The sequence below is a fragment of the Rhinatrema bivittatum genome, chromosome 11 (genome assembly GCF_901001135.1).
Source record: "Rhinatrema bivittatum chromosome 11, aRhiBiv1.1, whole genome shotgun sequence".
Lineage (NCBI taxonomy): Eukaryota > Metazoa > Chordata > Amphibia > Gymnophiona > Rhinatrematidae > Rhinatrema > Rhinatrema bivittatum.
Genome location: NC_042625.1, coordinates 65012101 through 65027471, shown reverse-complemented (window position 1 = coordinate 65027471; position 15371 = coordinate 65012101). Strand labels below are relative to the sequence as shown.

General features: G+C 41.7%; 1 protein-coding gene across 2 annotated transcripts in view; it reads left to right on the top strand.

The window, feature by feature from the left end:
• LRRC74B (leucine rich repeat containing 74B) overlaps positions 1-15371 on the top strand; it is a 38373-nt gene that overhangs the window by 12213 nt on the left and 10789 nt on the right. For both annotated transcript variants that reach the window (XM_029571339.1, XM_029571338.1), the window contains exons 3-8: positions 2473-2615; positions 3244-3376; positions 6787-6993; positions 10009-10118; positions 11202-11317; positions 13738-13816. In XM_029571339.1, coding sequence (XP_029427199.1) covers positions 2473-2615; positions 3244-3376; positions 6787-6993; positions 10009-10118; positions 11202-11317; positions 13738-13816 — 788 coding nt within the window. The remainder of the gene's footprint in view (positions 1-2472; positions 2616-3243; positions 3377-6786; positions 6994-10008; positions 10119-11201; positions 11318-13737; positions 13817-15371) is intronic.

Genomic DNA, 15371 nt, shown 5'->3' with positions numbered 1-15371 from the left:
TGTTAAAGTAGTAAATAAAGATAAAGTGTTTTAAGAAGGGCTGGAGTCAGTCCAGGTGTGTGCTAGGGGATCACCGCATTGTCCCACAGGCTGTCCTAAATTTAGCCAGTTATACATAACCAGTTAACATTAAGACATCTGGGTGTGGCTGCGCCGCTGAATACACATCATTACTTAGCTAGTTATGTATAACCAGCTAACTAGCACAGCCATGCGGCAACTGAATATGTACCTCTAAGAGAACAGTGTACCAACAAGCGGTACTTATTATGAGCTAGTGGCCATTTTGCATGCAATTTTGCTACAATGAACTTGGAGTGATAAATTTCACATCTATTGCCACGGTCAGGAACTTTGCATGTTCTTGGCTAGGGCAACACTTGAACTGGGAAGTGGCAGTTGATGTAAACTGCTACAGAGTTTTAAAGGGGCTTCACAGCCCATGTGAGCACCCCCCCCTCTATCTCTCTCATATGTTATCTAAATTGCCTGGTAATCTTGGTGATCCCCAGGTGTTCCCGCCCCACTGTCAGTAAATGGTGCCAGCTGACCACAGGAGCTTTTTGGATATGTGTGTAACGGAGAGCTAGTTCTGTTACCATTAAGGCCTGGGTGAATCCTTCGTTCAGCTAGTGAAGATCAGGTTAGTAAATGGGGGAAGTTACCACTCAAATGCAGCCCCTCCCTTTGAGGGGTCTGGAATTGCCCCTCGAGAGTTTTATTTTTAAGCAGCTCGCTCCAGAGGCTCTGTAGACAGTCCCTTATGGTTTGCTTAGAGTTAGGAGGTAGAAAAGAGTTTTTTTCCTGAGGCCCAACAAGAAGAGACTCCCCTGCCTGGGGAGTCTGTCCAGGGTCGGGAGGGTTGTCCTTATCCAGTCCACTCCCTGGCTGGTTAGGGTTTTCCTTCTGGGTGTATTGTGGGGATCTTTGCATTTTAAGTGGTAGGAGCCTTGCTAGAGCCTGCGCACCACCTGGGCTCAGGGTACAGGGAACCCTACGTCTGTCTGGGGCTGTTCAGATTAGGGAAGACCTGCCCTTCCAATCCCTCAGTGAGCACAGAGGAGGTGGTGGCCCGTTGCAAGAAGGATCTCTGGTGTTAAATTCAGTTAAGGGAAAAAGGACTTAAGTTTCAGGATCCAGGAGTACGTTTTGGCTGCCCCCTTCCTTCCTGTATTGCTGTAGAGTGAGCCACCTGTTTCCAAGGGATCCAGGAAAGAGACTGTGAGAGAACCAAAGAGATTTAGAAGACCTGCTAACTGTGCCTAAAATCAATTTGAGACCATTGAGAGCGCCCATCCGGAGTCTTCACCCCCGGGGGGGGGGAGAGAGAGAATTGCCTCTCTGTGCCAAGGGAAGTTTTAACATTTTTGCCAGTGGTGGAGGGGTTTTCCTGTCCACCTGGGAACTTCACTTTTCTATGCCCTAGATGGTGGATGTTTCCCTGCCCTGGTACAAGTTCCCCCTGCACAGACAGAGAAAAGAAAGACTATAAGACAAAAGGAATCTAGTGGCGCTGAAGATCAGTTTGTTGTACCACATCTCATCAGTGTTTAAACAGTAAAGACTTTATTTTTTGGATACTGTAAACAAGTGACTTCAGAGTGGTTTTTGGCACCTCCCGCTCACATTGAGGACACGTATCCCTTTCCATGGGGACACAGAGACAGAGAAGTGAGACCCCTCTCCCTGGGGAAATCCAAGGAAAGTTACCCTTAGCACTCGGGGCCCTGAAAGTTAACTCTTTCTCCCACCCCACAAAAATAATCCATACCTGGGGAAAAGAGAGCGCAGGAACAGCTAGCTTTATTGCCCTATCGCAGTGCAGCCTTACGCCCAGGATGGGGTTACACGTGCAAAGGAGATCCGGAGGCCAATCAGAATCATTTAGAAACCAGGCACTGACAGGGCTCTTTCTGGTCTGCGTTTTCTTACATTTGTGTTTCTTTATTCCTCTTTTCTTCCTTATTCCTCACTCTTAACTCTGATTTTTCCTCTCCCTCCCTGTCTCTATTCTCTTCTCTCTCTCTCCCTTCTACCTCTACCTCTGCCCCCTGCTCTCCCTTCTCTGTGTTTCTTTTTCCATCGCATCCTGTTCTCTCATACTAGTCATGACAGGTGGAAAATGCTACTTAAATCAATCTCAACTGGAAGAAGAATCCGTTTAGAGGCATGGGTGTAGATCTGGAAAGTGAGTTTCTACCATGTCCCACCCTGTATCCAGAGCAAGTTCATTACTGGCCGAGTGGTGAAAAAGCTTCTTAATCAACTAACCTAATTGTGCTTCTAACGTTACTGGGCTTACCCATTGCCCCTACATGCTCTCCATTGCGAAGCAGGGGCTCAGGTCATCTGAACCACAGTACTGCTGCTATCCCATGGGGAGATCCTGGTACTGCAACTTGAAATGCCTTACATGGTCTTTAGAGTAGCCTATCTTGGTTGCACTAACTGCTTCTTTTTGTTACTTTTCAGAAGTTAAGGAGGCATATGATCCCACTGGAAGGAAAAAGTATTTAGAAGCCTGTAAAGCATACGGTGTTGTACCCATTTCCTTCTTCCTGCGTCACATGGTAGATGCTAGCCTTACAATGAGGCATCATGGGTTGGGACCTCAGGTACTGTACATAGTGACACTGATACAAATTTTGCCAATGATATATTTATTTTATTTATTTGGATTTTTTGATCATGTCTTTTCCTTGGTAACTCAAGGCAAATTACATTCAGGTACTGTAGGTATTTCTCTGCCTGAGACAGGCCTGATTTACTAAGGTTTTTCTCCCATTCTGTGTCTATGGGGAAAAAAGGCTTAGTAAATGTTGTCCTAAGTTTGCTAGTGAGGCAACAGAGGGTAAAGTGATTTGTTCAAGGTCACAACAAGTGGCAATGGGATTTGGACCCTGGCTTCCCCATTTCTCGGGCTGCTTCTCCACTGCACAATGACACATGCACAAACAAGCTGACCCACTGCCACTGGTGGTGATACTCAGACACCGATACACTTACACTGACACACTTGGCACACATGTCCACAAACTCATGCTGACACATACGCATTGACACTGATGACATTGTGGAACAGTTCCTGGTACTGCAGGTCATTACAATATGTGGTAAATGCAATGACGGTGTGACAGTGATCTTACAACAGGTTCCTGGGTACTGCAGATGATTTTTGCATTATATACTGATTGCTGTAACTACTTGATAATTTACTTCTCAAGATGATTTTATATATTCCAGGGGACTAAAGCATTGGCTGTGACTCTGATTGCCAACACAGCTATCGTGAAGTTAAACCTGGGTGATAACTGGATGGAAGCAGATGGTGCCGAAGCCATTGCAGATATGTTAAAAGAGAACTGCTTTATTTTAGGTGTGACTGCTTATTGGCACTCAGAACAAATACATCAATCATACTTCTCATTATTATTAGTGCCATGATATGTTTTCATGATTTTTAACAAATCACTTAAAAACTAACACTCAAAAGCCATGGTAGAATAAATTGCTGAAGAACAAGTATTAAAAAAAGGACATGGATGAAAACAAAGAGCATTAGCTGGTGAAACAAATGGTGGAGGTGAGGGATGGGGAGGAGAGCAGTGAACAAGATAAAACAGACTCAGAAGATAGCACAGTCGGTGTTCTAACACTACTTAGCTGGATAAGTAGGATTTATCCACCTAAGTGGCAGCTGCTGAATATCCAGCTCTGTTCAGCGGTCACCACTTAACCAGATAAGTTATTTATTAAAAAAAGGGTTAAATCCTGGTTCATACTGTCCCATCTCACACCTAAATGCTGACATTAAGCTTCTTGCTAAGTTGCTCCAGCTCAGACTTGAAACAATAATGGAATATCTAACCAGGCCTGCTCAAATGGGTTTCATCAGGGGTCGCCTGTTGACAGCTAAGACTTGGAGACTTTTTAATATCATGTCCTTAGCTAAGAGAGAGAGGGTGGCTAGAGCAGTGGTTGCGCTCAAAGCGGAAAAGGCTTTTGATAGGCTGAGGTGGCCCTTTTTTATTTCTATCTTGGAGAAATTTGGTCTTCCAGACTAGTTTCATGCTTGGATTAGGGCTTTATATTATCACCCCAGCACTAGGATGTTGACCAACAGATGTAGATCTGGTTTATTTTCTGTTTCTAGTGGGACTCGGCAGAGTTGCCTGTTATATCCTTTACTATTCAATTTGGTGATTGAGGTCCAGGCGCCAAAGATTCGGGTATGTCTTGCAGTGTCTGGCTATTGATCTGGAGGGACACTGGGTAGTCATTAATTGATTGCCAAGATGGCCCATTTTGTTCCTCTTGCAACCCTACCAACAGCCCTAAGTCTCTCCAATCATTTCTTCCAACATATATACTTGTGCTTCCTGAACATATCATCAGTGACCAAGGAGTATAATTCACATCAAGGTTTTGGCGTGACCTCTGTAAAAAGTTGAACATGGCATTAGACTTCTTATCAGCCTATCATCCCCAATCTAATGGCCAAATGGAAAGGGTTATCCAGAGTCTCAAGAACTTCCTTAGAGCCTACATGGCCAGGCAGAATGACTGGATACAACTGCTTCTATGGGACGACTTTTGTTACACTATTCGAATTAGTGAACCCTCTGGATCCTTTCTATTTTATATTGTGTACAGAAGATACACAATTTTATATTGTGTACGGAAGATATCCTAAAATACATACAGTTGTCCACAGAGACTCCAACGGCAGATCTTCTCTCTTCCAATCTGCAAGAGATTTGGGAGAATACACAGAGTCTTCTCATGAGAACAGCTGACCTTTACGAAAGATGAGCTAACAGGAAGCATGGACTGCACCTCAATTTGTTCCTGGAGAAAAAGGTTGGCTTAGCACTAGAAATTTCTGACTCAAGATACCCACCCTCAGTTTTGCACCTTACCAGATCATAAGACAACTTATTAATAATTTATGGACTTTTCCTCCAGGAATTTATCTAAACCTTTTTTTTTAAATCCAGCTACACTAACGCCCTAACCACATTTCCTGGCAATGAATTCCAGAGCTTAATTGTGCAGAGAAAATTATTTTTCACTCAACACACAAGCACTGGAATTCCAGAGCTTAATTGTGTGTTGAGTGAAAAATAGCCAAAGCAGGCTAAGAAAACCCGAGGATTCTGGGGGTTTTTCTTTCTCCATGTTGGTTTTCTGTTCAGGCATACTTCTCATTCCACATATCTCTACCAAAACCACTGATATTCTGCAGATACCCCAAGAAAATCTATTCTCCCACTCCTGTCTCATTTATCCCTGATGCGAAGTTTGAGATCAATTAAACCGACTCCAAGGTTGCTGAGAAACAAACTTTATTACTTGGTCAATTGGAAGAGTTATGGCTCCGAGGAAAGGTCATAGGAACCAGTGTAAAATGTCAATACCCTGTTGTTGATCAAGTGATTTTATTGCCTTTTTCCCCATAAGCCCAAGAAAAGGGGTCTTGGAAGGGATTCTTGAGGGAGGGGGCTTAAGGGGGTGTATTGTAACATGTGGCTGACCATGTGGTGCTGCACCATGGTCAGCGACCTGTATCTGTTGATCCTATCCCACCACTGCTCTGACACAAAAGAAAGCTCATTCCTCTGGGCAGGTGCCTGAACAACAGGTTCTGATTCTTCATTCTCCTGGATCTGACTGTTCCTGATTCTGACTACCGACTGAGATCTGGCCTGGTTCCTGATCTTGCTTCATTTGCCACCTGCCCTCATCCTTATTTGCCTCCTGCTTCTGAATGGACTCTGCCTGCTTGACCATGTCCCTGCCTCACAATTCTGACCATATCTTAGCCCTGTCTGTCAGCGGTTCCAGGGTCCCAAGCTTGTGACATTCATCAAGTGAGAGCCATGACCTCATGAGTGGCTCATTTGAGAGTAGTACCTATTGACATCATCTGAAAAGCTGCAACTTGATCATCGGTGCACACTTTCATGTGCTTTACTTCTGGACAGTTTATCAAAAATTGACTAAATTTGGACAGAACATGACAGTAAGGTTTAAGGTTTATTTGGTTTTCTATACCATCATATCAGTTGGGACCTTCATAACGGTTTACAAACATTTAGCAAGGAAAGTACAATAATGCTATAGATGAGTACAATGATGATATAGTAAAGGAATGATAACAATAATGATATAGTAAGGGATTGATAACAGCTATAATATATATATCAGAGGTAGCACATTGGTAATAGCAGTTAAAATCTAACATATTGTTGACTAATATATATAAATATCTTTTGTGTAACCTGTTTACCCAGCAGTCCATGCTCCACAGTGGGGGTCTGGGTTGCTTATTGGGTAAATGCTTCGCTGCAGTTCTCAGCTTAGGAGTCCTCATGTGTCATGGCTAATTCAGCCCTGCTTGTGAATGGAGAAAGCAAGTTTACTTACCAAACGTGGTGTTCTCCATAGTCAGCAGGATGAATTAGCCATGCTAAATTGCCATCTGCCTCCGTAGAGAGTCAACCGTTTTCCTAGATTTAGCTCTAATATTGACTGAGGGGGCTTGCATGGGAATTCCAGTATCTGCTCAGTAGAGCAAAATCTCTATGAGCTTAGAGAGAAGGGTCATTTGACTCCATCAGATGATGTAATTCATGTGTCATAGCTAATAAATTCTGCTGTCTATGGAGAACACTGTTTATGTTAAGCAAACTTACTTGCACTGCACTTCAGTAATATCTCAACCATGTTACTGGACACCTGCCAGGAGTGCAAGCGGTACAGTAAATGCTTGTTTTCCTCTCCTAGATATTGATCTGTCAGACAATAATATTGGCTATGAAGGAGCACAAGCCCTCTGTGCAATGCTTATGGAAAACATATCCCTGTTGAAACTGAATCTCTCTGGAAACAAGCTGGAGGATCAAGTGGCGGAACACTTTGCTGAAGCATTTTCTAACAACCGGAAGTTAAAATCCCTGGACCTGAGCCATAATGTGCTAGGAGATATAGCAGGTACGCTTGTATTTTATATCCTTATTATCACATGGTGTGATGTGATACAGAGGGGATTCATCTACCTTATAACCACATGCTGTAGTGAGATACAGAGAGGTTTCATGTACCTTATAATCACATGGTGTGGTGAGATACAGAGGGGATTCATGTACCTTATAATCACATGGTGTTGTGAGATACAGAGGGGGATTCATCTACCTTATAATCACATGGTGTGGTAAGATACAGAGAGGTTTCATGTACCTTATAATCACATGGTGTGGTGAGATACAGAGGGGATTCATGTACCTTATAATCACATGGTGTGGTGAGATACAGAGGGGATTCATGTACCTTATAATCACATGGTGTGGTGAGATACAGAGGGGATTCATGTACCTTATAATCACATGGTGTTGTGAGATACAGAGGGGGATTCATCTACCTTATAATCACATGGTGTGGTAAGATACAGAGAGGTTTCATGTACCTTATAATCACATGGTGTGGTGAGATACAGGGGGGATTCATGTACCTGATAATCACATGGTATGGTAAGATACAGGGGGATTCATGTACCTGATAATCACATGCTGTAGTGAGATACAGAGAGGTTTCATGTACCTTATAATCACATGGTGTGGTGAGATACAGAGGGGATTCATGACCCTTATAATCACATGGTGTTGTGAGATACAGAGGGGATTCATCTACCTTATAATCACATGGTGTGGTAAGATACAGAGAGGTTTCATGTACCTTATAATCACATGGTGTGGTGAGATACAGAGGGGATTCATGTACCTTATAATCACATGGTGTTGTGAGATACAGAGGGGGATTCATCTACCTTATAATCACATGGTGTGGTAAGATACAGAGAGGTTTCATGTACCTTATAATCACATGGTGTGGTGAGATACAGGGGGGATTCATGTACCTGATAATCACATGGTATGGTAAGATACAGGGGGATTCATGTACCTGATAATCACATGCTGTAGTGAGATACAGAGAGGTTTCATGTACCTTATAATCACATGGTGTGGTGATAAAAAGAGGTGATTCATGTACTTTATATCCTTATAATTATATGGGGCAGGGAGATAACAGCATGTCCTTCTGAATCTTGCATCCTTATAAACAGACAAGCAGATATTCAAAGGACACTGAGTGCTTGTTCTAGATGTCTCTGTTTTAGGCACCTAAAGTTTGGTGATATTTCAGCCATATGTAAGGTCCTAAGTTTTAAGCTGAAAATTGTCAAACTTAGGAGTCTAAAACTGAAGCTCCTAAATTTAGACCCGCTATTCACATGTGTAAATGTAGGCCACAAAATTAGGCACCTAGCACTGAGTCCCTAACTTTCTTTCCCTGTCTGGCTCTCCCTCTGGCCCGCCCACTTTTTAAGCATCTAAATTTAGGCACTCGGCCCTGGTTAGTTTTTGAAAACTCAAAATTAGGCACCTAAGTCTGAATGTTAGACACTTAAACAATTTGAAAATAGACCTCCTGGTGTTGGGAGACATAACATGTACTCCTGAACTTTATCATTCATATAATCATAAGGTGTAGGGAGATGCAATAGGTGCTGCTTTACCTTATATCTAAGGCTTCTGATTTATAGTTTAAACCAATAGAACTCAATAAAAACTTAGTGGTTGGTCATTAACATGCAATGGAAGTGCAGGAGTTCCAGAACTAATTTGATCCTGCTGTTGTGGTCACAGAAGGATGCTATGGTATTTGACATAGATGGGATGAGAGTAGAAAAGTAAATACTGTAAGCTGTGTGTAGGGAATATTTTTTCATTTTCTCAGCTGACTCATCTCATAAATTAGATCTAATTCCTGTTACTCATTCCCAGGAATAGCAATAGCTTTCTTTGGTCTACTTAGCTAATAATGTGATATGGATTTTTCATCTAGAACTTGTCCAAACCTCCTTTAAACCCCACCATGTTAGTTGCCTTGATCACGTCCTCTGGGAACAGATTCTACAGCTTGATAGTGTGCTGAGTGAAAAAGTACTTTTTACAATTTGTTTTATTCTATTGGTTGTTGGTTTCATGGAGTGTCCCCTTGAAAGGGTAAATAACTGTCCCTTATTTACCCATTCCACCCCACTCATGATTTTATAAACTTCTATCATGTTCCCTCTCAGCCAACTCTTTTCCAAGCTGAAAGCCCTAGCCTGCGTTAGCCTCTCATCATAGGAGAGAGGTTCCATCTCCTTTATCATTTTTGTCGCCCTCCTCTGCACCTTTTCTAGTTCTGCTATGCCTTTCTTGAGATGAGGCAACCAGAATTACACATACTACTCAAGGTGTGGTTGCACTATGGCTCAACAGAGAGGCAATATGATCTTCCCTGTTTTAGAACCCAATAGAGCCCATTAACAAGCCTTCCCGGACAACGCATAACCACCTCCAACTCCTGTTACAAAGTTACCATTTGTTATTGTAAATAATCTTTAAGTTATTTATTTTATCCCCATACAGTTCTCTTACTCCCCTCTGTTCCTATTTTTCTCTCTCCCAGTTATTACACCCCTAGTTTTTTGTAACTGCATCCCCCTTGCACTAGTTTAGTTCTACTGTTCATTGCACCCCTTGTTTCTATGTAAACCGACATGATGTGACCTGTTCATGAATGCCGGTATATTTAAAAATATATATATAAATATAAATAAAATATAACTTCCCTGGGTAGAGGTTAAGTGCAGATTTGATAGACATAAAGGGATTAAAATATTAGTGACATATGGATCAGAATTGGGGCCTGGGCCACAGCTATGGTGGGGCTTGGAATATGGAGGTATTCAATGGCTCACTATAGACTTGGGTGGGAGGAAAGGAGGAAAACTGTCTTCCAAGGCCCCTTGTGACTAGCCTAGAAGACCCAAAAGGGATTGCGGTCTCCTCAGACCTCCAGACTGATAATTCTATTTCTTGATGTGTGTGAGCTGGTACAGGCAACATTCTGTATTAAAATCTTTTCAAATAATGCATCTCCAACTGAAATTCTCTTAAGGTGAGATTCTTGGACCTGCAATTGCAGAAAACGCTGGATTGGAAGTGCTAAATCTGAGCTGGAATGCTCTCCGTGGAAATGGAGCCGTCCATATTGCCAAAGGCTTGGGAGTAAGACATGTTTCTATGGGTGTTAGCAAGCTTTCAAACTCAGATGATTTTTTTTATTTTCCTTCTAAGCCTGCTTATTTCCAGTATAATTTAGAGGACAGTTTTCAAAGCCATTAGCCTAGGGAAATAGCGATTAACAAGTTAACTAACCTGGCTGAAAGCATGCATAGGCTTCCATAGCACACACTTTTAGCCAGGCTTAAAATAAGTGTTCCTGGGGATGTTTTTAGGGTAAGGGGAGGTAAATAGCATGTCTGCATTTGATTTTTAAATGTACATGCGCTATTTTACTCCGTTCATCCCTCCACACAAACAGCAGGTGCAAAGTGGAGCTTCCCTTTGAAAATTAGCTATCAAGAGCATTTGTTAAAAATGCCAAGCAACTACTCAGGCTACGCTTCCTCAATGCAAAGTCAAAGCCAAGTGTGGGATCTTCAGGAAGGGTGTGATAAAAAGAAAGAGACACAAGAGACAGGAAGCAAAGGCAAGGAAATTCCTGGGTTCTGCTGATGGTCAGTTTGGTGCTGGTCAGATTAAGTTTCTGATTTAGCAGCAGGGAACACTACATTTTGCTGCAATAGGCACTGTTTCTCCCAAGATTATACAGAGTTTTTCCTGCTCATTCCTTTGTGGAACATATTTGATTTTCTCTGATAGCTTTAGCAAAGTGCATTTCTGAAATCATTGTATTTTGCATGGCACAGGAGGAGATGCATTTCTGTTTTCATTTCTCCCATGTTACTCTGTATGCAGGGCAACATGGGAGAAACTGGCTTGTTGCAGTTTCCAGTTTAGTTTTTGTCTATACGTTTCTATTTTTTTTCATGGTCACTTTATTTTGTATTTGGCAAGAGTCTGTCTATTCTGATTTGTCATTTTGCTAGATCGTAGTTTCGATGTAAGGATCTGTAGAAGCCTGGCTTGTTCTGTTTTCCTAAAAGGAGATGCATTGGTATTTTAGGGCCTGGAGTAATATGTGCAGTGTTGCCTTTTTTTTTTTTTTATAGGTGGGGTTGTTATTGTTCAATCCTGGGAGTTATTGCCATTATGATATGGTCTGTCCTTGCTCACTTCTTATTGCAGGCCAATATTTTCCTGCGAGTGCTAGATCTCTCCTATAATGGTTTTGGCAATGAAGGAGCAGCAATGCTGGGGGAAGCCCTGAAAATCAACAATGGATTGGAGGAACTGAACATCAGGTGAGAGATCAGAGCTTAGCTAAGAGTGTTAAATAAAACCCTAAACCTAACAGTTAGGATCTTCTCTCAGCCTTGCAATCTCTCTCTGCTTCCTTTTAGCCCCCTAAAGAGTCCCTCCACTTGCTTCCCATCCCTATCTATCCCAGTGCTGCTTTCTTACATCTCCTATGACTAATAGGCTCTGTGCTCAAGGCAAACCTCAGGTAGGCCTGATATCCCCCTCCCACTGCTCTCTGCCTTCTCCACCTCCACTTTTCTTTCTTGCTTCTAAGCCTTCCTGTCTGCCCAAGACCACTCTTGTGCTGTCTTCCGTCTCTGGAGCTCCCTTTCTCTCACTGCACACCAACCCTGGGTGTTCAGAACAGGGATAGGGGGTTGATAGATAATTATAAATATATTTAGAGAAATAAAGCACAGGAGCCTACATAAAGTTGTTTGTGGGTTGTTTTTTTCACCTGGCAGCTTTCTCTTGCTCCTTTAGGTTTCTGGCTCATTTAGAACATGTCTAAATCGGGACATCGGTGCTATGTGCCTGCATTGTTATTCCCTTCCCTTCGCTCAGCCATTGCAGTGAGAGTTCTCTGAACTGCGGTTCCTTTCCGAATCTGCCACACGTGTTCCTCTTAAGTCCACCGGCAGGTGCGCGATGACTGGGACACTCTCCCCCACCTCAGGGGCTGCAGTCAGTGCCTTCGCAGCATCCCAGTTTCTGCCAGCCTAAGAAGCAGGACATGGGGCTGGGTTTGCAACTAGGGTCTCATGCATTTTATGAGGGAAGGAGGTAGCTATAACTTATACTTTATTGACTTTATTAGCTGAAACATTAGCTATAATGTCATCTTATGTAGCTAAAGACTGGTAAGTGTCGTTTATGTTGAAAGGGTCATTCTTTATTCACTAGCTATTGGTCCTGTAGTCAAGGATATAGTCAATATTATCAAACCAATATATCAAGAGTATACATAAACAACATAGTCCTGCAGATTAATTTTTTTCTTTTTAAAAGGCATAAAAATAGAAGAAAAATGGTCCAAATCACACGTATTTTGAGCAGATAACGAAATCGAAATATATTGCAGTGAATTAAAGGAGCCTTGGATTCATGTCTCTAACCATCAATGTAGGCAAAACTTTGTAGATGAGCAGATTTTCTGTTTATAAGGTCTGGTAAGGAGGTAATCAGAATTTTATGGCTTTGTTTCCTCTCATTTGGTAGCTTTCTGTAGTTAATATATCCCAGATCATTTGGAACTCGGGATTTTATTGAAGAAACGCTTGATGTGACATTTTGCAGAGTGGTTTCTCATACTACAGGGATAGGGTTCAGTGTGTCTTGGCATGGAATGAAATAATACAGAAAGATTATAGGTGATAACCTGGAAGATCAATTCTTTCCACAGCAAAGAAATGAAAAAGGAATACCAGAGATAAATTGGGGCCTATGGCATAAGCAAAATGAAGCAAATTGGGAAGACTGGATAGGTTTTGTGGCCCTTATCTGCTCTCATATTCCATAAGGAATGCATGCAAAAAAATATTGTTTGGTTTGGCTCATTTGTTGTTTGTTTTGCCTGCTTATTTGTTTAATTTGGTTTGGGCCCCCCCAAATGATTCATGTATTCGTGTCATTTGCTCATTTGTTTTCCATTAAAGTCAATGGGGGAAACAAAATGAAAAGAACTGTACTGTGTGCTTGCACAAAGCGAGACAGACACAGAAATGCTGCCGTGATGAATAATATACCTTCCAGTCAGAGTGACAGAAGACAGAGATCTCTCCTCCTATCTGCTGGAGTCAGTGAATCACTGTGTCTCTCCACAGCCTTCAAAATCCTGTTGATACTGTAACCCTAACAGTGTCTTCTATCACACACTGACAAGAGGCACCAAGAACCAAAACCCAGTAGCCCACAGTCCTCTCTCCTAAGTATTAAATATATATAATACTAAGTAAATCTTTTTAGAACAATTTTTTGTTTCACTTTGTCTTTATAGCTCTGTGTGTTTCAAACTCTCTTCTTTCTGAAGCGAAAGAGAGAAATACTTCAAATTGTTGACTCTACTCAAGGTCTAGATTTCCTTTCAGTTTCATGTTAAAAAAAAATGAGGCGGTCATTGTCAATCACTACAGCTGCCAGTTGGGACTGGCCGGTTGAAGATGCGCTTCATTTTGATTGGTCTGCTCCTTCTTTGACCCTTCTTATCCTGGCTCCACTCCGGCTAGGTAGAACAGGAAAAACAAATTTCATTATTTTTGGACCCCGTCCATTCATTTCATTTGGAACAAAATGAACTGAATATGAACTTTTTTGGTTTGGATTACCCATTTGTTCCAAATGGATACATATCTCTACTTTCCATAACTGTGTGTGAGTAGGTGGTTTGCTTCTCCTCACTTACAATCTGTTTCTCTCTGTTAAGCAACAATCGCATTACTCTGGCAGGAGCCCTGCAGTTGTCATTGGGCCTGCAAGAAAACAAATCCTTGAAAATACTCAGTGTGAGTATACTTTACAGTATGAGTATGTTGTATGGTTTACATATGTTTTATTGATTAGGTGCATTTTAGGTGGGTAATGTTACAGTGTACAATGCCAGTGAACTTTCCCATGGGTAGCCCTTAAGTCCTCTGTAGCTGACCACGATGTACCTACATCCATTGCTGCTACATTGAAAAACCTCTTCTAGCACTATGGCAAACCTAGGAATTTCTGCAAGAATCAACATATTTCAAATAGGTAATAGCATTCCCTACAGAATGAATATATATTACCTTATGGCAGCAGTCAGGCAGCCAAAGAACGTAAGAACATAATTTAAGAACATTATTTATTACATGTATTTTCATTAAAAATGTCCAAGGCAAGATTAGGACAATATAAATAATCATAACAAGTGATAAAACAATAAAACATGCAATAAAACAATAATAATCAACAAAAATAAAACAAAATACAAGGTAAAAGCAGTAAATCATAAGAATAAGAGGGGGTAGAGAGTGTGTGTGAATGAGTTAGGCAATAGATGGGGTATGAGATATGTGTTGTAAATGTGCACTAAAAATTGTTTAGTTTGGGTTTTGTTTTTTTCATTTTGTTTGTTGCTTGTTTCATTTATTTAAAACATACAAAAATCCCCCATACATGAAATAAAAAAAAAAACAGCATAAAAGGAAAAAATGTCAAGTCTAGGCCAAACTCCTTTCCCCAAATTTTTAAAAAGAATAACACTCTGGACTCTCCCATACTTTCCCAAGACCCTTCCCAGTTCCCCTCCTCCCATTTTTTTACCCTAGGAGTGATCCCCAGTTGCTCCTGTCCTGCTGATGCTGTCTTTCAAAATGACACTAGTCAACCTGAGGCCAGTGCCATTTTTTAATATGGATGTGTACCAAAATGGTGCCCACCTCAAGTTGGCCGAATACATTTTGAACTACAGCACTGGTGAGGAAGGAGTGACTGGGGATCACTCGTGTTTCTTTTTCACTCACTAATGAGGTAAGGTACAGTGTTTGTGTTTGTGGGTTATGAGGGATGCCCAAGTGTGGGGTGGGATTGCAGTGGGGGAGTCTTACATTTTGGGGGGGGGAGCATGAGTATTTTCAGCAGAGTGGGTGGGGGGTTGGGACTGGCAGCCAAAAAATTAAAATGAAACAAATTGAAAATGAACAAAACTGTGTTTGTTTTGAAATCAAAACAAAAGAAAATCAAACTAAAATGAAAGCACATCCCTAGTATAAGTGTGGAAGTGAGAAAAGAGATAATGGCAAGGCTGGGGGAGTGGATCTTTCTTTCCTCCCTCTCTTGATCCCAGATCCCCCCCTAATTCTCCTTCCTCTCTCCTGATTCCCCCTCCTCCATCCTCTCTCCATCTCCTATCCCTCTGCCCCTCCCTTTGGCATTCCTTCTCCATTTCCCTCCTCCAACATTTCTTCCCCATTCCCTAGATCCCCAACCCTACTCTATTTTCTATTCTCCTCATCCCTTCCCAGCACCAATCAAAAAGATCCCTTTTCCGCAAAATAAAATTATCCAGACACACAAGAAATTTCAGGG